This window comes from Mandrillus leucophaeus, unplaced genomic scaffold (genome assembly GCF_000951045.1).
Source record: "Mandrillus leucophaeus isolate KB7577 unplaced genomic scaffold, Mleu.le_1.0 Scaffold314, whole genome shotgun sequence".
In the NCBI taxonomy this organism is placed as follows: domain Eukaryota; kingdom Metazoa; phylum Chordata; class Mammalia; order Primates; family Cercopithecidae; genus Mandrillus; species Mandrillus leucophaeus.
In genome coordinates this window covers 1,018,184-1,045,746 of record NW_012103299.1, presented here as the reverse complement: position 1 = coordinate 1,045,746, position 27,563 = coordinate 1,018,184, and the positions used below count along the sequence as shown (strand labels likewise).

The following is a 27,563-nucleotide window of genomic DNA, read 5'->3' as shown; positions in this document are numbered from 1 at the left end:
CCGTGTTAGCCAGGATGGTCTCGATCTCCTGACCTCGTGATCCGCCCGTCTCGGCCTCCCAAAGTGCTAGGATTACAGGCGTGAGCCACCGCGCCCGGCTGTGCTCGGCTTTTCTAAGGCATTGTCTTCTCACTGGGAAGCATCTGCTGTTTTCTGTGTTTCACCATGGCAGTAATGCCTCTGATATGTACAGGGTTGGCGCTGTGTTACCCGATTGCTTTCCAGCTGTGTCTGGTTCCCATTCATGCTGCCTCCAGCAACGGATAAGTAGACGGCAGCACCTCCTTATTTGAATGCAAATGTCTGGTTGTAATAGAGGTAGATGATTCTTGGTGTGGTGCTGTGGTCATTGTCATTTTGTGTCATGGTAACATGCCATCCCACGTTGGCCGTCCACAAATGTTTGCAGCTATGATGGACGCCTCAGCTGCTGGACAGGAAAGAGGATCAAGCTAAGAAGGCCCAGAGTGTGCAAGCAGAGAGAGGGTGTGGACAGAAACCTTGCCTTCTCCAGGGCTAGTGACGAAAGTCATCTCAGGCTGGCTTAAGTGGAGAGAAAAAGTATGAGATCAAGCGAGGGACAGCCAGGGAAGGGCTGGCTTTTATTTCCTCGGCTCCCAAGCTCAGTCCCCGGCACTGGGCCTTTGCCTTTGGAGGTCCCTCTGTGCCCAGGTCTTGCTGTGGGGGTTGCTTTGTAGCATTAAGGTCTCAGTTCAAATGCCACCACCTCCAAGAAGCCCTCGCTGGTCACCCTATCTAAAGTAACCCCCACTCCTAAGGACAAACCTGTTTTTTCTTCCTAGTATAGACCACTTTCTGAAATCACCTTGTTCTCCCAGTCATCTGCTGCCCTTGGCTGTTGCACCAGCTAGAACATAGCACTCTGCCTTGCCCACTGCTTTGTCCCCAGGACCCAGCCCTGTGCCCAGGGTATAGTGGGTGTATAATCGATTATTAGAGGCCTGGAGGCCACTGTGGAAGAGCTCCGGCCAGATGGTGGTGCAGTGCGGTCGTGAGGACCTTGGCCTCCAGTGTCCCGCTCCACTCTTTCCCAGCCCTGTGGTCTTGGGAAAGTCATTTAACTCTGCTAAGCCTCAGTTTTTGCATCTGTAAAGTGGGAAGAATCCTCTCCACCTTAAGCCTTGCCATGAGGATTAATGAGATACGTGTACAGAGTTTAGTACACGGCCTGCCACATTGTGAGTGCTCAATAAATGTTGGCCGTTCTCTTCATTGTTGTCAACAGCTAACTTCAGGAACGAGATCCCCTAGGGCAGAATCTAAGGAGAACCTTTCCTGTATCGAATTGTGTTTTGTATTGTGATACTGAGTTGTTTAACTGGTCCCAAATGACATAACTGGGATGAAACCAGCTTGTCATATATATGTAACACATAATATGGGCTGTCACATATATGTGTGTGTGTATGTGTGTGTGTGTGTATACACACACACATATATATATATGGGCTGCTGGTTTAAAAATGCAGGTTCTGGGCCCCACTCCAGTGGCGTGATAGGGATGAAGCAAGATTGGCCAGACGTCGGTAATTGCTGAAGTTGGGAAGTGGGTATGTGGGAGTCCGTTATACGATTCCCTATGTTTTAGATTTGAATTTTTCCATAAGAAGATTGTGCGGGTAGGGGAGGAGGGAGTGAGCCTGAAGGGAGTGTGGGCCGGCCTAGACTAGGTTGGAGCCAGCAGTCTCTAGGAATGGTCAACTCACAAGGAGTCCACATGGGTCTAATTAACTGCAGTGTCTCCAGTGGGCACTTGGCAAATTGTATTAAAGGCCTTAAAAATGGTCATTGCCTTTGAGTCATCAATTGTACTCATAGGAGAGTAAGCTAAGGAAATAATTAAGAGAGTGTACAAAGATCTAGGAAAATAATGTTCATTAGGTCATTGTTTGTAAGAATGAAAATGAGGAACCACGTCAGTATTCAGGCATGGGGGTTGATTGAGCATGGTAACTGCCCAAGATGAGCGAGGAGTGTCAGGACCTTGCTGGCAGTCAGGCAGCAAACATTTATTGAGCACCTACTATATACTGGGCATTGGGCTAGGTTCTGGGGATAGAGAGATGAATAAAACAAACCTCTATGGTGCTTATGTTCTGTGTCTTAGACCTGAAAAGTTCATGATGTTCAGTTCTTACAAAAAGATACAGTATGGTGCTATTTTAGGAAAATTTAAGTGTATATATAAACATGTCTGGCAGTTTATATGTGAGAATGTGAACCATAGTTTTCTGATGGTGAATTTATGGGTGATTTTTTTTTTTTTGAGATGGAGTCTCACTCTACTGCCCAGGCTGGAGAGCAGTGGCGGCTCACTGCAACCAGCGATTCTCCTGCCTCGGCCTCCCTAGTAGCCGGGACTACAGGTGTGTGCCACCATGCCTGGCTAATTTTTGTATTTTTAGTAGAGATGGGGTTTCACTATGTTGGCCAGGCTGGTCTTGAACTCCTCACCTCAAGTGATCCTCCCACCTCAGCCTCCCTAAGTGCTGGCATTACAGGCATGAGCCACCATGTCCAGCCTTGTACAAATTTTAGCAAGAAATATTACAGGGGTGATTTTGATAAGGGATTCACTTTTTCATTGCTTCAAGTTTTTAATGTAGGGCAATAGGCATTTGGACACCACTGTCAAGCGTGGTCTTGAGCTCTTGTTTTAAAAATGTAAATACTGAGCTCCACCCTTGACCCATTTAATGGGCTGCTCCTGGAAAGAGGCCCAGGTGTCCTTTAATCCAAAGGATTCGACTGCTTCTGACATCTGAGAACCATTACGGGGTTGAACAGAGAGATGTTGGAGTCTTCATGGACTTGGCTCGGCGGCTGCAGGACTTGTCGCAGGTTTTCAGAGGAACCCACTCAGAACAATTCAGGAAGCACTTCCTTTGCTTACTGAGATGTGGCTTTGGCAGGAAGGGACAGGAAGGGAGTGTCGGGGCAGGGAGGGAGTGTTAGGGCAGTGAATGCTGTCTGCATCCCCAGCCTTCTAACAGAAGAGGACTGACTCGGCTATGCGACCAGGCTTAGAACCCACAGGCCTAAATTGCTGTGTTATTTTCGCTCTGTAGTCCGTGAACCGAGATTCTGGAAGGCCCATGAGCTTCCTGTAAGCATCCCGGAAGGCCCAGGACAGTTCATACCTTTCCTGGGTGATATCTGTCCGCTCTGGGCCAGCATTCTATTAGCCCAGCATTGGACTCCAGTTACCTCATGCTTATCAGCAGCTGATTCATTTGTGCTTTCATTCATGCCCCTGTCCAGTCATCTTTCCATCCGTTCATTCATTCAGTAAGCATTTGCCACGGTCCACTTGGTACCAAGCCCTGCACGGGGCTCTGGGGACACAGAGATGAGTAAGGCTCCATCCCTGCCTTCAGCAGCTCCCCCATCCAGGAAGAACTGATCTGCCGTTGATTTCTTTCCCCATTTTCAGTTACTCAATGCTTCATCGGTGCAGTTTTTCTGGTTGATAGGCTCTTTTCTTTTTAATACTGAAACATAGTTTGTTTTAAAAGTAAAACTATTCAAACAATATCAGAGGCTGTACAATGAAATGGGATCTTTCTCAAATCCTGCCTTCCTCCCCAGAAGCTAAAGCTGCCCGTGGTTCCTTGGGCATCTTTCCAGATAATTCTCCTATATATTTACATGGATAGAGAGTGTCTCCCCCTCCCCCAATCCATGACTTGGTTCTTTTCCCTGTTGGAGAATAGCTGCTCCTAGCACCCACTTTTTTTTTTTTTTTTTTTTTTTGAGACGGAGTCTTGCTCTGTCACCCAGGCTGGAGTGTAGTGGTGTGATCTTAGCTCACTGCATCCTCTGCCTCCCAGGTTCAGGCGATTCTCCTGACTCAGCCTCCTGAGTAGCTGGGATTTTTGAATTTTTAGTAGAGACGGGGTTTCACCATCTTGGCCAGGCTGGTCTCAAACTCCTGACTGCAGAAGATCCACCCGCCTCGGCCTCCCAAAGTATTGGGATTACAGGTGTAAGCGACCACGCCCGGCCAACACTCACTCTTTCATGGTTGCTCTGTCGATGGACGTTTGGGTTGTTTCCAGAATTTTAATAATGTATACAGTGCAGGAGGAAGATCCTGATGGATAGAGTCTCCCAATTCCCGGTATCCAAGGGGAGATGAAGAGCAGTTGGTTGGTGGTAAAACTGTGGGGAATGAGCCCCCTGTTGTGCCCAGGGGGTTTAGGATTAGGACTGAAATGATATAGAGCTGTCAGCGGGCAGTGCCTGTCCCCCTGCTTCATTCTGCTGTGTCCTTCCCGCAGCCCTGGCCTCCCACGACTACATCCTGAAGATTGTACCCACGGTTTATGAGGACAAGAGCGGCAAGCAGCGGTACTCCTACCAGTACACGGTGGCCAACAAGGTGCGCGGGCGATGGCTGGGCCGAGCTCTGTGCGGCGGCGCCCTCTGCTGACCGAGAGCAGAGACGACAGGCGGCTGCACCGACGCACTTTCTTCCGGTTCCTTTCTGGAGGCCTTTCCTGGGGGTTAGCTTGGGCCAGGCTCTGTCTCTGGGTAAAGGTGAAAGGCCTAGTCCCTGCCATGTGGCAGTCTCAGAGTCAAGGAGAACAGATCTAACCAGGAGATAGGGTTTGAGAAAGAGCAGGTAGGCTCTGTCCTACAACGGTCCTGGGGTTGCAGGGCTGTTTCTCAAACAGCCCTGCATCTGGTCTGAGTTCTTTAGACACAGACCCCAGGGTGCTCAACACACACAGACACTCCTGCTCTCAGGGCACAGGCACTTTACCCAAACTCATGAGGCTGCTGAGTCACACCAAGATGGCTGTTGATTAATTTGCTGTTGATTGACAGGGGTGTCCCCAGGACCCCAACACTCAAAGTCATAGAGAAGACACCAGGCCTTAGTGGGCAGCAGAGCATGGTCAGAGTCTGCAGAGTGGGATGGCCCAGAAATTAGTAGTCTCAAGCCAAGACAGCCTTGGGCTTCCCCGGGGGCACCACACCAATGGGACATGAATACTTGAAGCCTGTTGGTTGAGATGCCCCTGCTAGACCCTGGTGGATGGGTTTTTCCCACTTACCACCAGGACTGTCCTTTTTCTTCCATTCCAAGGCTGCCCAAACCCCTTATAAGTGATACCTGTTTAGTTCAGTTAATTATAACAATAGTAGGAGGCATAGCTGTCAGTCATTGAGTACTTCCTGGGGGCTAGACGTGCTAAGCTCTCTTCTTCCATCTTCTCAATCATTGTGACAGCTCTGATGTTGAGACTGTTACTGAGCCCATTTTGTTGATTTGGCCATGGAGGCACTGAGAGGTGGTTGTAGAGCTATAAAGTGGCTCAGTGGGGATTAGAACAGGTTTTCCTTGAGCTCCAGAGCCTGGCTTCTTGATCACCTCATGCCTCAGTCTAAGGAAGGGGCTGTGAGTCTGCCCACCTGCGAGCTGCTCTCTGTCCAGTCCCTCTGTTCTGACTCGCCCTAAATTGATGTTCCCAGGAGCTCTGTTTCTTTTATTCACTGTTTCACAAGAGGCATCTCATTGTAACCCTCACATGCTCATAGAAACTAACAGATGGAAAAGCACAGATGCAAGCTCAGGACCACACTGCAGTTCAAATTCCAGCTCAGACATTCACTAGCTATTGACCTGGGACAGGTCACATAGCCACTGTGTGCCTCAGTTTACTCATTCATAAAATAGAGATGATACTTTATAAGATTGCTGTCATGTGGGGCAATGTTTTCAAAAATGCCTAGCCCACCAAAAAAAAAAAACCTTTAGGTAAATGATACTGACTGTTGCTATTTTTCACTCTTTTTCTCTGTCCCTCAGCTCTAGGCTGTGACCCAGACAGTCAACCTACCCCAGAAGCTCTCCTAGAGAAAGCTGATCTTCCCTTACTCAAAGCTCCTTTTCCCAATGCTTTGGCGAGGCCGAGCAGCCAGAGCAGCTTGCTCAGCTTCTCTGCGGCTGCAGCTGCACTCTGCCCTGGGAGCAGGCAGCAGTGACCCAGTGGGAGGTCAGGGCTCAGTGTTACCTCTGGAGCGGCCTGGGCTCCTCAGGCTCAGCATTTGGGGTTGGGGGTACCCCAGTGGTTCAATACGGTCTCCAGTTGTTGCAGATTTTAGCACCTTGAAGTGCCCAAACTGGAGAGATCCCAGGGGTCATCATCCCAGGCCCATCAGTGTTTAGATGGGGAAACCAAGTCCCTGAGGGAGGGAGGGGCTGGCCCAAGGACGCACTGTTAGCTCAGCCCCTGAGTATCCTTAGTCCCTGCTGTGTGCATTCTTGGGAAGGTTGGTGGCAGGGCGGGGCCTTCTGGCTTTGCAGTTCAGTCCATTCCTCTGAAGAAGCTAGCCCACTCCCCACACGGCGTTTACACCCGTCTCACACACACACACACACACACACACACACACACAGGGTCTCCTGTTTATCCATCATGTGTGGCTCAGAATGTCCCCTCCCCAGTCTCCCAGATGCCTCCTGGGAGAATGGGTCATTCGTTCATTTGTTCATGGCTCCCTCAACTCTCCATGACCCTCCATCCAACATGCGTGATGTCGCAGTGTTAGGGATATTCTTATGTCTTCCTCCTTCTGCAGACTGTGACTCCCTCTGGGGAAAGGGCAGGACTTGCTCACCTCGGGGTCCCCAGCAGCCAGCCATGGGCCACCGCAGTGGAGGCGTTCAGCAAACCATTGTTGAATAAATGAATGGATTTCGCATGGCCTAGGGGTTGAAGGAGGCCATAGGCCTTTACTCAGCCAACAATTACACTTTTCCTTTTACAGCTCTGCTTCCTAATGTATTTTCTGATTCTGGTGCTGCTTGCAGCTCACATGGTCAATTTCTAAACAACCAAGGGGGTCAAAAATGCCCAGCTGTGCACAGCAGAGTTTAGGGCCTCCAGGGGAAGGGATGTGAGAGAGGGAGTGGGGGAGTCTGGCTTTGTGGAGCAGAGAGGGAGGAAAGTCCTTTCTGGAGGGTTACTGGGGGACCCACCCACCCTGGGACACAGTTTGAACTTCTGATTCTCATATCCTCTACCGCAGGAATACGTCGCCTACAGCCACACGGGCCGCATCATCCCTGCCATCTGGTTCCGCTACGACCTCAGCCCCATCACGGTCAAGTACACAGAGAGACGGCAGCCGCTGTACAGATTCATCACCACGGTGAGTGGCCTGGGGCAGTGGGCTGGGCCCTGAGCCAGCCAGCCTGCGCCTGCTCTGGGCCCCTTTCCTTAGTGCCCCTCACCTGCTCTTGCTGAAACAGGATGCAGCCTACAGGGCTAGCGGCTCTGGCTGCGCGCAGGAGGCTTCGACCCGAAGGATGCTGAGAAATGTTCTCAGAAACACATGAGTATCAATGACGTTTTGTCTAGAAAGTATTTTCCAGAGGGGAATGCCCCGAAATCCATTTAATTCCTGAAGCAAATCTCCATATGGTTCCAGGAGATGTGTAGGATTTTCTCCAGTTTTTTATTGTTATGGAAATTATTCTTAGCAGAGTTTATCCTTTAATGTGTAAATTTTACACCAAAGATTTAACTCATTTTTTTTCAGGTCTAATTTCCAGTTGTAGCTGCTGATAGGGTCAGATTTTTCTCTTTTCCTTCCTCCCTGTTCTCTCTTTTTTGCCATGGTCTTTACCACGTCCAGTTTTCTCTAGGGCAGCTTCAAGCTGATGTTAGTTTTCCTTTATGCTGATTATTTCTATCACGTCTACTGTTTCCTGGCCTCCCATTCAGAAGGTCCTTGGGGTCAGAACAGGAGGGCCAGGGTGCCCTCCTTCACCCAAGAGGCCCAGGAGGCACTGAAGAAGCCAGAGTTAGCTGAGATGGAAGAGACAGGGTGGCTATCCCTACTTCACAGATTTGGAAACCGAGACCTAAAGATAAATATAGCATTGGGAGGCCCTTATTTTTCTGTACTTCTTTATACTTGTAATGATGGTTCAAGATCAAAGGTCTTGGCTCTTTGATTTCCCACAATAACTAGGTCAGTATTAGTCAGGACTCTGTTACCGAAGATCCAGAACCAGACCTTGAGCTGGCCTAAGGAGTAGAAGGTCTCAGGCATGGCTGGATCCAGCCTCAAACATTGCCAGGAATAGGTCTCTGTCTTCGCATCTGCTTTCCTCTATACTGACTTCATCTTCAAGTCAGTAGAAATGGCCTCTTTCTCAGTCATTCTAACCAAGGCCTAGATAGGACAGTGCTCTCACTGGCCCTGCTCAGGCCTCATGCCATCCTTGTGGCCTGGGAAATCAAATGCTCTGGTTGGCCAGGCTTAGGCCCTGTACCTGCTCTGGTGTCAACCCCATCCAAACCACAGGGACAGAGACTGTGAGGAATGAGGTTCCTCAAGAGAAAAGGCAGGGGCCACCTACTGGAAGAGGAGAGAGTGGGTGCCAGGAGGCAGAACAGTAGGATGCTGTGACAGGGCCTCTGCCTTCTCATCTGTGTCATAAGAACGATCATCTCTGTTCCTGCCACCTCCCAGGGCCTTGTGGGACTCAGGAGATCGTGAAAGGAGAAGCTCTTTGTAGATATGAAAAGCCAAGTAGGACGGGGCACAGTGGCTCACACTTGTAGTCCCAGCACTTTGGGAGGCTGAGGTGGGAGGATCGCTTGAGGCCAGGAGTTTGAAACCAGCCTGGGCAACATTGTGAAAGCTTATCTCTAAGAATCTTCTTAAATTAGCTGGATGTGGTGGTGTATGCACCTGTAGTCCCAGCTACTTAGGAGGCTGAGGTGGGAGGATCACTTGAGCCCAGGATTTTAAGGCTACAGTGAGTCATGATCATACCACTGCACTCCAGCCTGGGCAACAGAGCGAGACCCTTTCTCTAAAAAACAAAACAAAAACCCCCACAGAACAGACAGAGACATACAAAAGGTGTCATAAGTCTGGTGCTTACATGAGCCTCAGACAGTTTTTTGCTGTTCTCTTTGACCACATAAAAGTTAGAAACTTCTGTTCAACAAATGGCACATAACATAAAGCAAAAACGCCACACGCAGCCTGGGAAGATACTGGCCACACATATGGGAAAGAGGCAGCCTTCAGAATTCATATGTAAAGAACTCCTAGAGATGAGTAAGAAAAAGTTAACCACCAGGCCGGGCGCGGTGGCTCAAGCCTGTAATCCCAGCACTTTGGGAGGCCGAGGTGGGCGGATCACGAGGTCAGGAGATCGAGACCATCCTGGCTAACATGGTGAAACCCCGTCTCTACTAAAAATACAAAAAACTAGCCGGGCAAGGTGGTGGGCGCCTGTAGTCCCAGCAGGAGAATGGTGTAAACCCGGGAGGCGGAGCTTGCAGTGAGCTGAGATCTGGCCACTGCACTCCAGCCTAGGCGACAGAGCGAGACACTCCGTCTCAAAAAAAAAAAAAAAAACAAGAAAAAGTTAACAACCAAAAAAAAATAGACAAGGCCAAGGACCAGCTCTTCACAGAGGAGATGATACTGGCAGTGAAAAGATGCTCAAGTTCACTAGAAATTGGAGGGATGAGATTTAAAACAAGACTCAATTCAGGCCAGACATGGTAGCTCAAAGATGTAATCCCAGCACTCTAGAGGGGTGGAAGCAGGAGGATCACTTGAGGCCAGCATTTTGAAACCAGCCTGGTCACCACAGCAAGACCCCATCCCTAAAAAAGAAAAGTTAAAAAATTAGCTAGACATAGTGGTGCATGCCTGTAGTTTCAGCTACTTGGGAGGCTGGGGTGGGAGGATTGCTTGAGCGTGGGAGGTTGACACTGCATTGAGCCATGATGGTGGCACTGCACTCCAGCCTGGGCAACAAAGTGAGACCTGGTCTCAGAAAAATGAAAAAATTAAAAGACCCAATTGAATCCTATTGGACTGACAGAAATGGAAAACTTGGCCGGCTCACACCTGTAATTCCAGCACTTTGAGAGGCTGAGGCAGGCAGATCACCTGAGGCCAGGAATTCAAGACCAGTCTAGCCAACATGGCAAAGCACTACTAAAAATACAAAAATTAGCAGGGCATGGTGATGTACACCTGTAATCCCAGCTATTTGGGAGGCTGAGATGGGAGATTCACCTGAACCTGGGAGGCAGAGGTTGTGGTGAGCCAGGATCACTCCACTGCACTCCAGCCTGGGCAACAGAGTGAGACTGTCTCAAAAAAAAAAAAAAAAAAAGAAGGCCAGGTGTGGTGGCTTATGCCTGTAATCCCAGCACTTTGGGAGACCGAGGCAGGTGGATCACAAGGTCAGGAGATCGAGATCAACTTGGCTAACACGGTGAAACCCCGTCTCTACTAAAAATACAAAAAATTAGCCGGGCGTGGTGGCGGACACCTGTAGTTCCAGCTACTGGGGAGGATGAGGCAGGAGAATGGCATGAACCCAAGAGGCGGAGCTTGTAGTGAGCCGAGATTGCGCCACTGCACTCCAGCCTGGGTGACAGAGCAAGACTCTGTCTCAAAAAAAAAAAAAAAAATTGAAAACCTGCTACTACAAAGATTGGGAAGATGTGAAGCCATGGGAACCCACATGTACTACTGGTGTGCAGGGACATGGATGTAGCTACTCTGAGGGGAGATGCACAGACCCCAGGACCCAAAAAATCAGGGGATTTGTGAGCAAATGATTTCACCCAAGACCCCACAGGTAGCACACCCCAAGTGGGTCTTGGTGCTGAGTCTTACTCCAGCTCTCCTACTTCATTCCCACGATAAGCCACACACAGAGATACAAGTAGGTTCCCTGGTGCCTCCATGCAGGTCTAGACCACTCCTCAGAGGCCCTAGCACCTGTAGCACTGACTGTAGCAGAGAAACCTCCTCCATCCATGCCTCGCAGTAGGATTCAGAAGGCTCTTCTGTGTCCCTGTTTCTGTTTGCTGTTGTATGGAAAGCAGCTGAGACTCTGGGCATTAAAAATCACCTGGTAATGGCCGGACATAGCGGCTTATGCCTGTAATCTCAGCACTTTGGGAGGCTGAGGCAGAGGGATCACTTGAGGTCAGGAGTTCAAGACCAGCCTGGTCAACATCGCAAAACCTCATCTCTACTGAAAATACAAAAATTAGCCAGGCATGGGGGTAGGCATTTGTAGTCCCAGCTACTCGGGAGGCTGAGGAAGGAGAATCACTTGAACCCAGAAAACGGATGTTGCAGTGAGCCAAGATCATGCCACTGTATTCCAGCCTGGTGCCAGAGCGAGACTCTGTCTCACAAAATAATAATAAATTGGCCGGGTGCGGTGGCTCACACCTGTAATCCCAGCACTTTGGGAGGCCGAAGTAGGTGGATCACCAGGTCAGGAGTTCGAGACCAGCCTGACCAGCATTGTGAAACCCCATGTCCACTGAAAATATAAAAAATTAGCCGGGCATGGTGTTGCATGCTTGTCGTCCCAGCTACTCGGGAGGCTGAGGCAGGAGAATTGCTTGAACCTGGCAGACAGAGATTGCAGTGAGCCGAGATCACGCTACTGTACTCCAGTCTGGACAGAATGAGACTCCATCTCAAAAAAAAAAAAAGAAAAGAAAAGAAAAGAAATCACTTGGCAAGTGGCTGAGAAATGAAGGGACTTCATTTATTCATTTAACATTTGCTAGAATTCACCATGTGCCGACCTCTGTAGCAGGCACCAGGTTTAGCTGAATCATACACAGTCCCTGCCTTCAAGGAGACCCCGCTGATGGGGCAGATGAGTGAGCGCAGAGAGCATTGACGAGGCTGTAGTGGAGATGTGTGCCTGACACTGCAGGCAAACGAGAGGGCGCCATCCCCTTTGTTTGGGAAGCTCCAAGAAGGGAATCCTGTGATGGGCCTTGAGCTGAGGAGAAAGGGCCCCGGGAAAGGGAATACTATGCGCAGAGGTGCCCAGTGTAACGTGTCCTATGCAGGCCGTGCCACCCCCTTTGGCAGGTGACGGACTCCCCAGTGAGCCGCTGACCTTCTGAGAGCAGGAGGCTCCCAGAAGCCACAGGGAAGACGCTTCCTTTGTCAGAGACCCAATGCCTCCATGATTCCTTCTTCTCTTCCTGTCCTTGGCCACCAGCCTGTCCTCCATCTCTGCCCCACCCACCTCTGCTTAAGCATGGGCTGACAAAGCCCCGGGCTCGTGGGCCACACTGCTGCAGGGAACCTCCTGACATCATTAGACTGGTGGTTCTTCTGAAGGCCCCGTGCCACCACCTTGGTTGCCATGGTAACCGTGGGGTCAGCTCTGAAGGAGCCAGCCGGCCGGCTGTGCCTGGCAGATGGCGTCATTGTGGAGCTTCAAAGGCCCTTGTCACAGGGCAGCAGATGTGGAGATGACGCCAGCACTCAGACACACACATACACACACGGCACAAAGATCCCTGGGAGCCCTCGGAGGGTGGGGTGGGGCCGGGATGGAAGTGGAGGCACCTGCTGTGGCTTCTCTTTCTCTCTTTTTAAAATCAAACACTTGCGTGCAAAGCCCCTAAACGGCAAATGGGGGCCTCTGCAAATAGCTCCTTAGAGGGGCTGGAGACGAAGAGGGGCTTAGGTCAGGATGTCGTCATGTGGCGGCTGCGGGGCTGGGAGGCAGCTGTGGGTGGGCTGGAGGGAGGGAGGGTAGAGGCAGGTGGAGCCTCCCAGATGCATTGCCAAGTGTTAAGTACCTGGCTGCTCCCAGGTTGCCCCCGCAGGGTCTCATTGTCCCGAAAGGGCTTGTTTATTCCCAGCCTAAACAGTTTTTCCTCCTGGAAGTCTTTGGCCAGGCTTCCTGGAGCTCCTCTCTCTCGGCACGTGGGGCACCTTACTCAGAGTGATGTTCTGTGCTCTATCAGAACATTCCAGTGCTAAGGGAGTAAACAGATCATATTTGACGACATGCAACTAATCCCCTCCAAAGTGCTCCCCTCCCACACAACACATTTGTCCCCTGCCACTTGCTGAAGCTCCCTTTTTGAGATTGAGATTGCATTCAAGTGGGTTGTGGTGACAGACTGGATGGCTTCAGAGGTGTCAGATCTCTTTCTTTGCGTGGTTGATTTTATTTTGGAGGAACAGCCAGAAGTCCATTAAACAAAGTGCCAGTTGGACCAGTATGGCCGGGATGGTTTTTGCCCACCAAGAAGTACTGGATGGCGATGACACCCTCCCGTTGCGTGCTACTCAAAACTTACCATTCTTGAAGATTTGTGCAGCTCACTTAACTCGAGTGGTGCTCAGGGCCCTTGGCCAGGGCTTAACTTGGGTATGAGGGAGAGTTGCTACAGGGAGCCCCACCCACAGACGTTCCTCTCTGCTGCCCTCCTTCATGCTTTCTAACCAGGGGACTAATCCCCCAGACTTCAGATTGCCGTGCCTGGTTGCCAGGCCTGATGATGACCTCCGGGTCTGACTTACCTGTGTCCCTAGCATCCAGTGAAGGGCCTGGCCTGGACACAGGTGCTCAGAAATGTGTAAGGGGCAGCTGCCTAAAGAAGTGATCATATTTTCAGCTGGGCGCAGTGGCTCACACCTGTAATTCCAGCACTTTGGGAGGCCAAGGTGGGCAGATCGCCTGAGGCTAGGAGTTCAAGACCAGCCGGGCCAACATGGCAAAACCTTGTCTCTACTAAAAATACAAACAATTAGCCAGGTGTGGTGGTGCATGCCTGTAGTCCCAGCTACTGTGGAGGCTGAGGCAGGAGAATCACTTATACCTGGGAGGTGGAGGCTGCAGTGAGCCAAGATCATGCCACTGCACTCCAGCCTTGTCTCAAAAAAGAAAAAAAAAAAAAGAAAAAAAAAGATCATATTTTCCCCAGCCAGACAGGATGAGGGGAAAAAGTGATCATATGGCTACCCCTATTAAGTACCTACTATGTGCCAGGTAATTACATAGTTACCTCCTTTAACCCTCCCAGCAACCCCTCAAGGTAGATGATTTTGTTCCTGTTTTATAAATGGATTAAACTGAGGCTCAGAGAGGTGAAAAATCTCATCCAAGAACACACAGCCAGCAAATGGCAAGGCTCGAACGTGACCCCAGTGCCTGCCTCTGCAACATCCCCTACCCCCAGCACTGTCTCGGGAGCCTCTGTCTTCCAAAACAAGGGCTGTCAGGGGTGTTGCAGCAACAAAGCCCCCAGAAGTCATAGAACTCCTGGTAGGACAGACACCAGGATCATTTGATACAGTGGCTTTCATCCTGGGAATCAGGAGGAAATATTAGAGCAGGAAACAAAGTTTTATTTTATTGTGAATATGCATGGTGAAATCACAGCCTCACACATACAAACCATTAAAAAAGCCATCGGCCATCTGAGGCAGATTGGCTGATAGTTTGCAAGTTTTCCTGCCCATATCTGATACCTTTTGTTCATCTGTTTAGGCTTCTGCAAACATTTGCCAGAAACTAAGGCAGCAAGGGCTGGGGCAGGAAAGAGGGCAGTGGGCATTAAGAAGAATTGGCAAGGCTGGGCTCGGTGGCTCACGCCTCTAATCCCAGCACTTTGGAAGGCCGAGGCAGGCGGATCATGAGGTCAGGAGTTCAAGACCAACCTAACTAACACGTCTCTACTAAAAATACAAAAATTAGCCAGGCATGGTGGTGCGCACCTGTAATCCCAGCTACCTGGGAGGCTGAGGCAGGAGAATCGCTTGAACCAGGGAAACGGAGGTTGCAGTGAGCTGAGATCGTGCCATTGCACTCCAGCGTGGGTGACAGAGCAAGACTCCATCTCAAAAAAAAAAAAAGAAGAATTGACAAGAGACAAACTTCAAACTGAGAAGGTTCTACCCACTAAGATGATGTGAGTTGGAAAAATGACCGTCTTGGCCCTGGAGTGGCAGGACAACCTTCAGAGCTCCCATATGCAGCCTCGGTTCTCTGCTCTCTGCCCCCACTACCCTGCTCAGAGTTCCCTCGGTGTCTCCCTTCCTTGGACCATGAGCTCCAACAAAGCCAGGTTTAGTCATCGCTGATCTCTTGATCCAGTGCGTCAATGTGGGAATAAATAGGTGTCAAACAGTGAGCAAATAGAAGGAGAGTTGTACGCCTTGGTACACCCCCCACCAAGACGATTTCTGTTCTCCAAGGGACAGAACAGAACCCATATTAGGAGCTTGGTGATTCAGGTCTGGAAATGTGCGAAACGCTTCAGTTCAGATCCTTCCGTGGTATTCCGAGCTGAACTAGATCTTCAAGAAGGTTGTGTTCCAGAAACAGATTGCTCCAAACTGGGCCTGCACACAGGGGCCTCCTGGCGCGCGCGCTCCCAGAGCAGGTTCGGAGGCGGAAGAGGAACATGAGACCGAGTGGGCTCCATTTTGCACACCAGGCTGGTTTTTATAGATGCACAGCTTCTTACTTCACAGCCCTTGCTGACGGGGATCCCTTACGTCAGGAAATTTGGTACGTAAACCTTGACAGAATTGAGAAGACAGATTCCCTGCATGGAAGCTATATGTACATGAAGAGAGGGGCTAGGAAGAGTCTTCCGGCTGGGAATGGAGCAAGGTGGGCTAAGAGAAAAGGCAGGCCCTTGGCAGCCTCCCAAACCTGGCTTCTAGTGATCCTTGCTTACTCGGTAGCCCTGTGACCGTGGACAAGTCATTCCCTCTCTGACCTTCTGCGTCCTTGTCTGTGAAATGAGGGTCACCTAGCAGTGGCAAGGATTGAATGAGAAAAGAGAAGAAGGTGCCATCTCAGACCCAGCACATAATAGGTGCTCAACCAAAGTGAGGTTCTTTCGAGGTGGGGTGGGTGGGTATTTTGCAGCCCATAGGAATTGTGAACATGTCAGGGGGAGGCCTCTACTCTCCCGAGGCCCCCGGAGCTTTGGAAGGCCTGATACCATACCCTCTCCTCCCCCATTCCCAGCCTTTCCAGGGCCCAGTCAACCACTTCCCTTCCACGACTACACCCCCGGCCTCTGCCTCCTCCGCGACTTTGGTGTTCTCATCCCCGGCTCCAGCCTGTCTGCCGCTGCTGGAGCCTGATGAGACTCCAATTCATTATTTATTTCCTCATGCCGCGCTTCCTCCACACGCTTTTAAAGCAGTGCTGACTGAACAAGGAAAGTGACTGAACAGTTCCTGGGCGCTTAGGGTGCAGCAGGCAGCTGGACAGTGTCATCTCAGTCCCTGCAGTGGGCCCCATTCTACAGATGGGAGAAACTGAGGCTCAGAGAGGTAAACTGGCTTTCCCGGCCAGGGCCACAGAGCTGGGATTGGACCCCAGGAATGTCTAATCCAAAGCCCACAATCTCACCTCCCACGGCGGTGTGTGTGGTGCTTCTCCACTGCACGCTATGGGAAAGTAATGGGGAGGGGAGTACTAATGCACTGGGAAGGCGTTTGTGCTGGTGGAAAAACAGGCATTTAGCTCCCCCTCCAGTGTGGCTAACACATCCTTCCCATAAGGAATTAGGAACCATAATGAAAATGTAAGGGAAACACACACGCACCTCTTTTAAAGGTAGACAAGCTGACTTCATTCTAGTCACAGTGGGAGGCCAAGAAGCTGAGGGCCCCTGGGAGGAAGTTGCTGGTGGGCACAGAGGGGCATTATCGGATGACGTCTGATGAATGCCACTTCCTGCACTGCCCTCAGACTCACTGGGGCCCAGGTATTGAACTGGCCTTGTTTCTGTTTCTGGAGCTGTGGCTGCTGCCCAGAGCAGTGGTGCGTGCACTGGCCGAGGTGGCCCTTCCTGGCTCAGCGGCCCTGCTTCCTCATCCCCTACGGGGAAGACCCCGCCCCAGGTTGTCCCCAAGCCTTGAGGCCGGGTTGGGAGATACAAGAGCATGGCAGCGGCAAGGGACCAAGCCACTCTCAGTCAGTGCCACCACAGTCCTAGGGTTTAGCCTTCCCTTTTTTTTTTTTTTTTTTTTTTTTTTTTTTTTTTTTTTTTTTTGAGACAGTTTCACTCTTATTGCCCAGGCTGGAGTACAGTGGCGTGATCTCAGCTCACTGCAACCTCCACCTCCCGAGTTTAAGCCTCCTGAGTAGCTAGGATTACAGGCACCTGCCACCATGCTTGGCTAAGTTTTGTACTTTTAGTAGAGACAGGGTTTCACCATGTTGGCCAGGCTGGTCTCGAACTCCCAACCTCAGGTGATCCACCCGCCTCGGCCTCCCGAAGTGCTGGGGTTACAGGCACGAACCACCATGGCCGGCCAGTCTTCCCATTTTTAAAAGCCACAAAACAGGCACCGGGAGCTAGGGTGGCACAAGAGCACATGGATGGGAGGGGTCCAAGCCAGTTCTGCCAGCCTCCAAAGCCCAGGCCCTCCATGGCATCGCTTTCCAGGTGCAGGGTCTCCAGGCGCAGCGACTTAGTGGAGAGGGGCACCTCCTGCCTGCCCCGTCCAGGGTCTCCCCCTCCAGGCCCACCTTTTCATCAGCACTGCCTTCCCCACGCCCCCGACTGACTCCCCTGAGCAAGTCACCTTTGCCCCTGCCTTGGGTGTGGAACTCTGTGCCTTTCCTCAGCAGGTCATTCATTTCCTCACTCTGGAACCCACCCATCTGCTCCTCATTCTTTCACTCACTCCTTTACTTATTCAACAAACGCGTCTTGTGCACCTCCCATGTGGTCCGTTATGTCTGCTATCTTCTCTCCCTTGGGCATTCAGGAAAATGAGAGTTTTCCCGATAGACTTCAGGTGGTGAGATTTAGGGAGCTCCCTCACTGGCCAGAGGATGGAACCCACTTCTGGCCTAAGGTGCTTTGCCCCACAGGGATGTTCTTCATCACAAACACATCTTGGCACTCACCTGAGGACACCCTGTCTGGGCCTCAGCTACCCGATCTGTTGAATGGGTTGCTGGGTAACTTCAGAGGGCCCTTAGAGTGTGTGGGCCCCCGGCAGCCACAGAGAATCTGCCCGTGGTGCCTGGGACACTCTTGCTGTCCTGTTCTTATGTGACTCATCCTGCCCTCTGCTAAAAGTGCCAGAGAGAGAACGAAAGTTGAGACCCAAAGGCGTGCTCTGGGGAATAAGTAATATTTTACTGATTTTTCTGGTTGAGTGGGTCTCGGGTTTAGAAAATTCCATATCTTAACCACAAGGTTAGAGCCTTCCAGTGAACTGAAAGATCAGATCAGGTTTCGTTTACTGAACATCTAAGTGCGAGGTGCCCCAGGTGTGTTTTCAGCAGAGCAGCAGGGGTTTTCCCGTTTTATTTTTGTTTTTATTTATGTATTTATTTATTTTGGCAACAGTCTTGCTCTGTCACCTCAGCCGGAGTGCAGTGGCTGAATCTCGACTCACTGCAACCTCCACTTCCCGGGTTCAAGCAATTCTCATACATCAGCCTCCTGAGTAGCTGGGATTACAGGCGCCTGCCACCATGCCCAGCTAATTTTTGTGTTTTTGGTAGAAACAGGTTTCACCATGTGACCAGGCTGGTCGCAATCTCCTGAGTTCACGTGATCCTCCTACCTTGGTCTCCCAAAGTGCTGGGATTGCAGGCATGAGCCACTGCACCCGGCTGGCTTTCCTGTTTTATAGATGAAGAAACTGAGGCCCATAAAGACTCTCCCACGGCTAGAATTAGCAAGTGATGCCACGATGCAGCCTCCAAAGCCTGGGCGCTCTCTGCTGCCACGGCAGGAAAGCCGGGTGGGCTCCCCAGCCCTCACCTCGTGCCACCCTCACCAGGTCCAACAGGGAGGTACACACCTCCCAGCCCCAGCTTTGCCCTGGGCTCCCCTGGAGAGGCCTCGTTTCTCTGTGTGAGCAACAACAGGCTGTGGGAACTAAGTGTCAGGACTGCAGTTTGCTTTGTTTTCATTTTAATTCATTAGTGTTCCTCCCAGGCCCCGTCCCCACAGCCCAGGGACATGCCAATCACCGTCTTTCCTCCTGCCAGTGGCACCCCTGCCCTCCCCTGCATGAGTTCCTGAGATCCCGCCAGCATCTCCTCCAGCTTCAGAATATCTGCTGTTGGATCCCATTGTTCCCACATCATCCCAGGAATCCTCAATGGCAAAGCCTGTCATCTTGCCGCCGCCCATGTAGGGCCTGAATTCCAAGGCAGACACACCACCTGGCAAAGCCTCGTGGCTGCATCTCCCCATGTTCCAGCAGGCATGGTGACCTTCTAAGACACGGACAGCCATGACCAGCCACTTCCCTGAGCGGGTTCAGGTGTGGGAACGCCCTGGCGCTGGACATTTCTGAATCTTTCCATGTCGGAATCCAGGAAGTGCTACTCCTGGGAGGGCCAGAACCCCCTCCTGTGACTACGTCACCTCATGCCAGTCACCTCCTACTGACTGCCAGTGTGCTGGGGAGGCCTGAGGGATGAGAGAGAAAATAATGAAAGCAGGGCCGTGGCAATGTGGGCCTGGCCGCTAGAGTTCTCTCAGCATTTTTTGTTTGTTTGTTTTAAGTCACGGGACCAGGTATGGTGGCTGACACCTGTAATCCCAGCACTTTGGGAGGCCGAGGCGGGCAGATCAGTTGAAGTCAGGGATTTGAGACTATCCTGGCCAACATGGTGAAACCCCATCTCTACTAAAAATGCAAAAATTAGCTGGGCATGGTGATGGGCACCTGTAATCCCAGCTACTTGGGAGGCTGAGGCAGGAGTATCTCTTGAACTCAGGAGCAGAGGTTGCAGTGAGCCAAGATCACCTCCAATCTGGGTGACAAGAGTGAATTTGAGTCTCACTCTTGTCAAAAGAAAAAAGACATGATCTTGCTCTGTCACCTAGGCTGGAGTGCAGTGGTGCAGTCATAGCTCACTGCAGGCTTGACCTGGGCTCAAATGATCCTCAGGCCTCAGCCTCCAGAGTAGCTGGGACCACAGCCACCACACCTGGCCAATTTGTTTTTATTTTTTGTAGAGATGGGGATCTCACTGTTTTGCCCAGGCTGGGCTCAAGCTCCTGGACTCAAGCCATCCTTCCATCTCCCAAAGTGCTGAGATTACAGGCATGAGCCACTGTGCCGGCTGAGTTCTCTCAGCTTTGAGGAAAGCCCCGCAGAATGTGTCAGGATTTCCCCTCCCCTCACCTCCTCAAGTGAACAGTGACCAGCCCCTTCAACAGATGCGGGGTGATGGGGGCACACTGACCAGTATCAGTAGATACTCAGAGGGAGTCTGCCTCAGGGTTCCCCCTTAGAGTGACTGAGCCAGTTGCATAGCAGTTTCCATGCCCCAGGGCCTCAGTTTCCCCTCAGGCGATGTGCTTTCCTGTGTACCTCAATACACACATTGTCTCCCTCTGGTGTGGGCCAGCCCCATGAAAGGAGAGTTGAGACTGGGTGCCAGGTGTCTGTGAGTCATAAGCATTCGGGTTCCAAATTGTGTGTAGATGAATACAGATGTGTTGTGTGTGTGTGTGTGTGTGTGTGTGTGTGTGTGGTTATTTTTTATTTTTTGCTTCATTGCTCGTAAGTCACATTTTCCTATCTTCTGATCCAAGCTCTAAAAGCGTTTTGTGGTATAAAATCTCCCATCATCTGATCCACTCTACCGAAATAAACCAGCTCCTCTGCCGTCATCTTCCCTGAAAAGTACCCCTGCGTCATGCTCTAAGGCCGGCAGGGAGGGGCCGTGCCCACTTAAAACACTTCACCATAATCCCCCCAGCGCCCCCCGGTCCTCTCCACTCCCTGGGGGGCCGCTCCAGTTTCCTGGGCTGTTATTACTGGAGGACCAGCTGCTTCCTGCCACCCATCCATACAGACCTGGTCTGTCCGTCCTGGGCCTCACAGGCCTCTGCTTAGCTCATCTCATGGAAATATCATTTTAAAAAATAAACACTGGTTTGATTCGCACTTCCCTCTCGCCTTTGCTGTGTCTCCTGGCCTCCCACCACTGGGCACCACTTCATCTATTAAGGTGTTCTTGGCTCCCAGAGTTCCCCAGAGGTTGCGGGTCAGTGGCTGGCCGTCCACCTGTGGTGCCTCTGGGGCCGCTAATGGCCTCTGGGGCCACACAACTGTTTATTTCTTCTGAGTCCTGTGGTCATTTAAATGCCCCTTAAATGTGGCATGGGGGGAAGAGCGAGTGCCACCTGTACTGTGTGACCTCGGACAGGTTATTTCCCTCTCTGTACCCCATGGGTACTCGGTGAAGAGCCATCTCCCTTGTGGGCTGTAGGACTCTGCTCCTCCGAGACCTATGGCCGCTGCTAGGATAGGAGGTGTTGGTTCTTATGAATGACATAAAGTAGATGCTGAAGAGGAAAATATGTTTAAAGTTTTCTTGCAAGGCCTGGAGCAGTGGTTCATGCCTGTAATCCCAGCACTTTGGGGGGCTGAGACAGGTGGATCACTTGAGCCCAGGAGTTGGAGACCAGCCTGGGCAACATAGCGAGACCTCACCTCTACAAATTAAAAATTAAAAAAATTAGCCAGGCATGGTGGTACCACCTGTAATCCTGGCTACCCCGGAGGCTGAGGCAGGAGAAGCACTTGAGCCCGGGAGTTGGGGTCTTCGGTGAGCTATGATCACATACTACACTGCAGCCTGGGTGACAGAGTGAGATCTTGTCCCTACAAATCAGTAAGTTTCCTTGCAAACCTTCTATGAACTTCAGTTGTCTTCCATCATCCATGCTTTGATTCTCTGAAGTCATCAGAAAGCAATTTGTAGGCCATAACATTTTGAGTAAAACATAACGTTAGTTCGATTAGTCCCAAATGGTGTCCTGACCACTGCAAAGCTTTGTGATTCAATTAGGTGGGTGTTTTGCACCTGAGAAGCAGCAGGGTGTCACATTACGAGCAAAGACTCCAAAGTTTTGAACCCCTATTCAGCCACTTGCTGTGGCATTGGACAAGGGATTCAGGGTCTCTGTGCCTCAGTTTCCCTGGCTGTGAAATAGGTCTAAGAATAGTACCTACCGCCTAGGGTTGAGCTGGGGATTCACTGGGAAGGTGCTGTGTAAGTATTGTGTATTTTCTGGTGGTTAGTATATTATGATGTGGCAGACAGTTATGAAGTACAGATGTGACAGGTGACATTCATTATCTCCCTGCTACCGCTGTTCTCAACCAGCGGCAATTTTGACCTCTGGGGACACTTGGCAATGTTTGGAGACATTGTGGTTGTCACAGCATGGGGGAGGGGGGATGACCGGCATCTCCTGAGTAGAGGCCAGGGATGCTAAAATCCTTCACTGCAAAGGACAGTCCCTGTGGCAAAAAATTCTCTGGCCCCAAATGTCAATGGTGCCATTAGAAACCTTGCCCTAATAGAAGCTTTCTGGTAGCACCAAAAGCCTTTCTCTTCTTTGTAGCACTTGCCTTGGTTATAATTTTGCATTTATTCATATGATAATTTGCTTACTACCCATCAAATCCCAGGACGCCACTTCTTGGCTGTGTGACCTTGGGCCCCTGGGACTGCCTCTCAGAACCTCCATTTCCTTCATCTGCAAATGGGATTGTAAATATGTGATAAATCCAGAGTTGAGGTTAAGACCACAGGCTCCAGGGTTAAGATGTACCTGTGTTCAAGTTGCATCTGCTACTTATGTGGTGAACTTAGGCAAGTTACCTGATAAACCTCGGTTTCCTCCTCTGTGAAATGGGTCTAATAACTGCCTTCCTCATTCAGAGGGTGAACATGGGAATTAAAGGAGCTCATAATGGTGATAATTATTTTATTATTATTAAATCCACCATCCAACAACTGGTTTCCTTTGAGCCCTAAGTATGTGCCAGGCTCTTGGTGACTATGTAGTGGGCATTATGGGCTTAACGGGGCAATGTCTGCCTTGCAGAGCCCATCATCTCATGGTGTGGGAGGGGTCTGGCCTGGTGCATCCTCCAGCACTGACCTCTGACACTCCCACCCCACCCCTGCCCTCTTGCAGATCTGTGCCATCATTGGCGGGACCTTCACCGTCGCCGGCATTCTGGACTCATGCATCTTCACAGCCTCCGAGGCCTGGAAGAAGATCCAACTGGGCAAGATGCATTGACGCCACACCCAGCCTAACAGCCGAGGACCCTGGGCATCGCCAGCCTTGCCTCCAGCGCCCTGTCTCCTTTGGCCCTCAATCTGGCCTCAGATCTGGCTGTGTCCCAAAGTGTGTGTGGGAGGTGGGGGGAAAGTAGAGGATGGCTCGATGCTTCGCAGCTACCTCTTTTCCCCGTGTTTCATTTTAGACAAATTACACTGCCTGAAGTTGCAGTTCCCCTTTCCCTGGGGAGCCCCAAGAGTAGAGTCAGGCAAGGGGTGGGGAGTCCAGGGATCTTGGGGACCCCTCCTAGGAGAGCTGCAGTCTCTTCCCTCTTAGGGGAATATCCCAGAACGCATATCGATCAGCTCTCAGCCAGGCTTCGACAATCTCGTGGCCCCCACTGTGTGGACACACTAATGATTTGGTTTCTCCCCTGGGCAGCCAACCCGCCCCAGAGGCACCAGACCTGGGCTGTCAGCTTTGGGACCAGGCTACTCCTTTATACACCCGGCACCTTCCACGAAAGATGGTACTTCCCAAGCAAACCCCTACAATTTGTCACTATAGATGGAACCCTGACTTCTGCCCCATCCCTTCCTGCCCAACCTAGAGCCCAGGCCTCAAGCCTTTACCCGCACCCCTGTCTTGTTCTTCTAAGACGCAGATGCCCAGTTGCTCAGCAGCAGCGGTAGAGACTTGAATCTGCCCACCAGTCCCAAGGCGGGTCACAGATTCCTCTTCCTCTCTTCTCCTTGTTCCTCTGAACCCCCCACCAACGTGCCTCAGCCTGTGTGCTGTGTGGCAACAGCATTTCTTGGTGAAGGGGCTGGTTCCTACTGCCAAGACCTCCCACTGCTCTGCTGGGATCTGCAGTGGTAGGGAGTGGGGGTTGTGTGAAGGGGAAGTCATCTTTTGAGATCCAGATAGACATGGTTTGTGCACTTATGTCCAGATGGGAAGCATCCTTCCTGCGACCCTAAAATCATCGTGCAGCCTCTCTCAGACAGACGCCATCAGTCCCAAGGCCTTAGGTGGAGGAACAAAGGAGGCCAGCCCTGTCCTGTCCGTGGACCTCTACCTTCTGGACTCCCTATGGGTGCAGAGCACTTGGGTCTCTCTACAACCCAGTCTTGGCCCACTTGCCCACTGCTCCCCCATCAGCTGGTCACATGCCAACACATTCCCAGCCCCTGGGGCAGCTCCAGGGTGCCCCACCTGCTCCTGAGGTGGGTCCCTACCCTGCTGCTCCTCTTCATCCTTTCCCTTTTGTCCTGAAAGGGAGGGGCAATGGTCCAGGCATTAATTCCACCCAGGGAATTTTAGCTATGCCCTCATATCCCAGGGAGAGAGCCACACGCCTGTTTTCCATTTATAGCAAGATTGTTTGCATACTTTTGTAATGAAGGGGAGTGTCCAGTGGAAGGATTTTTAAAATTATCTTATGGATAGCTCAAGTCTCTGCCATTTGTAATTTTTGGCTCTAAGCTCCAATTGGAGAAGCTTCTCCTTGTGCATATGAGTTGACTGATGTGAGTGTAAATGCATTTGGCTATTTCTGGTATCTGTGGCCACTTGGATGGATTTCTTTTTTTACATTCTGTTCCTCAGTTACAGAAAGGAGTCCCTTTGGTGTGTGAATATGTGTGCCTGTAGAGGGTGGGGCAGGGTGGGGTGGGGATGGAAATGTGTGGCATGCACATGAGTTGAAATTCTACTTTTATGCATTTTTTTGAAAAAAAAAAAAAAACTCGGAGGACATAGGGGATGTCAGTTTCCTATGGAAGAGACACCTCTGACCTGTTATTCTTATAATCAAAATCTCAAGGGAAAAAAATGTTTTAGTTCTTTCACCACTCATTGGGTTCAACTAGATTAAAAGGCTGATTTTCAGAAATATTATGGTGTGATTCTGTCTACCTTGATTGGGGCTGGGTAACCCAGAGGCTGGAATCACAGCCAGAATGGAATTCACTTCTAGAGGAGAGAAGACAGAAGAGTTGAAAAGGAGATCTGTGAGGATGATCAGAAAGTCAAACACCCTCTGGCCAGGCACGGTGGCTCACGCCTGTAATCCCAACATTTTGGGAGGCCGAGGCGGGTGGATGACCTGAGGTCAGGAGTTCGAAACCAGCCTGGCCAACATGGTGAAACCCCATCTCTACTAAAAATACAAAAATTAGCTGGGCATGGTGGCAGGCACCTGTAATCCCAGCTACTGGGGAGGTTGAAGCAAGGAGAATCGCTTGAACCTGGGAGGCGGAGGTTGCAGTGAGCTGAGATCACACCATTGCACTCTAGCCTGGGGAACAGAGTGAGACTCCATCTCAAAAAAAAAAAAAAAAAAGAAAAAAGAAAAAAAGAAAGAAAATAAGAAAGAAAGTCAAGCCCCTTAGATGAAGCCCTCCCTTTATTGAGCCCTCCAGAATGTTCTTGGGTCTACCACCTTCTAGCTATGCAGCCTCAGTCCAGGTCCTTAACCTCTCAGTGCCTCAGATTTGTTGGGTGAAAACGAGGATAGTAATAAAACTACCACATAGGGCTATTTCAGAAATAGAATCTCTAATATGTGCACAGAAATATCAGAATGAGATTGTCTGTGTAGAAGAGTGTTTATTGCTGGTACACAGTAAGTTTTCAAAAATGGTGATTGTACCATTACGAGCATTCCCAAATAGGATATAGTCTTCTTGAGAACAAGACTAACCTTCTTCTTTAGAGCTCTGAGCTAAGGGCTCCATAAATGAAAGGGATTCGTAAATTCTTGATTTCAAAGGACCTGGCGCTCCTTCTTCAACCCTAAGCTCCGCAGTGAGAGATCATCATCCGCTATGAGCAATGGACTTCCATGGATCTTTCCCATCTTACTGCCCAGTCCTACAAGACTTTCATCGGAACAGCACTAACGCGGATGAACACACCAGAGGTGAATGTGAGAGGGAATCAGTCTGCGAGAAACTCTTCACTAACTCTCCCCATGCTCTCGCTCTTACATACTGATACTTGAGTTATGTGTGTTCCCAAACCTGTTCATACCAGTTGTGCTTTTATACTTGTAGGATATGATTTGGGGGACTATTAGTTAAACCAGTGAACTGTGAGAAATGAACCTAGTGAAACTAAGTTGAATGCTTTAGAGAGACTTGATTAAGGTGAGTTGTTACCCCTCCTCCCTCAAAATGTCACTGAATTAGAAGTGAACAAGACTACTGTAAAAGATTTGGGAGACCGGGCGTGGTTCACACCTATAATCCCAGCACTTTGAGAGGCTGAGGTAAAAGGACTGCTTGAGCCCAGGAGTTTGAGACCAGCCTGGGCAACATGATGAAACCCCGTCTCTAAAAAAATACAAAAAGTAGTGGGCGTGGTGGCACACGCCTGTAGTCCCAGCTACCCGGGAGGCTGCGGCGGGGGAAGCAGGGGAGTGGTAGAGGCTGCAGTGAACCAAGATCTAACCATTGCACTCCAGCCTGGGTGACAGAGTGAGACTCTGTCTCAAAAAAAAAAAGGGAGGGAGGGAGAGGGAAGGGGGCTGTGGAGAGGGAGAGAGACAGGGAAAGGAACAACTGAAGCTTTCTGGTTGGTTTATGTAGGGAAAGTGAAGGTGAACACCGATACAGGTTTCTCAGTGGTAAAGCCTTAGCCCAGGGTCATTGTCGAATGTGTTTTACGTTGGCATACAACATTTAAGGGATGGATGCCATTTTTTAAATTTCTCCTTTCAACAAACTTTTCCAATTGTCTAACCAGATGTGGATTACAGGGGTTTCACATAAGAGGCTTTCTAAATCAGGATTACAGAGCAAAACCCTACAGGGGTGTGTGATAGGTTGGGAGCTGTCGTGGTCCAGGCAGAAATGGCTTCCGTGGGAAGGTGTTGCAGAAGAGGTGTCTCTGGAGACGTGCTTCATGAGGAGAGAAGCTGAAGTGTTGCAGCCAACACTGGCTGGGGTGGGTGAAACCTGGGAAGAGGGGGTGAAACCTGGGAAGAAAAGGGGTGTGGCACTAGGGTTCATAAATAGTAGCTGTGGTTAGTCTTTTTTGTTTGTTTGTTTTTTGAGATGGAGCCTTGCTCTTGTCGCCCAGGCTGGAGTGCAATGGCGCGATACCGGCTCACGGCAACATCCGCCTCCCAGATTCAAGCAGTTCTCCTGTCTCAGCCTCCTGAATAGCTAGGATTTCAGGCATGCACCACCACACCCAGCTAATTTTTGTATTTTTAGGAGAAACGAGGTTTCACCATATTGGTCAGGCTGGTCTCGAACTCCTGACCTCAGCCTCCCAAGGTGCTGGGATTACAGACGTGAGCCATGTCACCCAGCCTGTGGTTAGTTTTTGTTACTATATGTTACAAATAATTTTTACGTTCTTGCCAGAAACAATGTGGCAGGCCACTGGAAGTCTGAATCCCTTCTTAAGAAACTTTTTGTTTTGTTTTGTTTTGTTTTGTTTTTTGAGACGGTGTCTTGCTCTGTCGCCCAGGCTGGAGTGCGGTGGTGCCATCTCAGCTCACTGCAAGCTCCGCCTCCCGGATTCACGCCATTCTCCTGCCTCAGCCTCCCAAGTAGCTGGGTCTACAGGCGCCCGCCACCACACCTGGCTAATTTTTTTTGTATTTTTAGTAGAGACAGGGTTTCACCGTGTTAGCCAGGATGGTCTCGATCTCCTGACCTCGTGATCCACCCG

At 50.5% G+C, this 27,563-nt stretch overlaps 1 protein-coding gene across 2 annotated transcripts in view; it reads left to right on the top strand.

Moving 5' to 3' along the window:
- ERGIC1 (endoplasmic reticulum-golgi intermediate compartment (ERGIC) 1) overlaps positions 1-24,774 on the top strand; it is a 134,213-nt gene extending 109,439 nt beyond the window's left edge. For both annotated transcript variants that reach the window (XM_011987701.1, XM_011987702.1), the window contains 3 exons: positions 4,302-4,402; positions 7,060-7,182; positions 22,791-24,774. In XM_011987701.1, coding sequence (XP_011843091.1) covers positions 4,302-4,402; positions 7,060-7,182; positions 22,791-22,898 — 332 coding nt within the window. In that variant the 3' untranslated portion in view covers positions 22,899-24,774. The remainder of the gene's footprint in view (positions 1-4,301; positions 4,403-7,059; positions 7,183-22,790) is intronic.
- Positions 24,775-27,563: the final 2,789 nt, after the last annotated feature.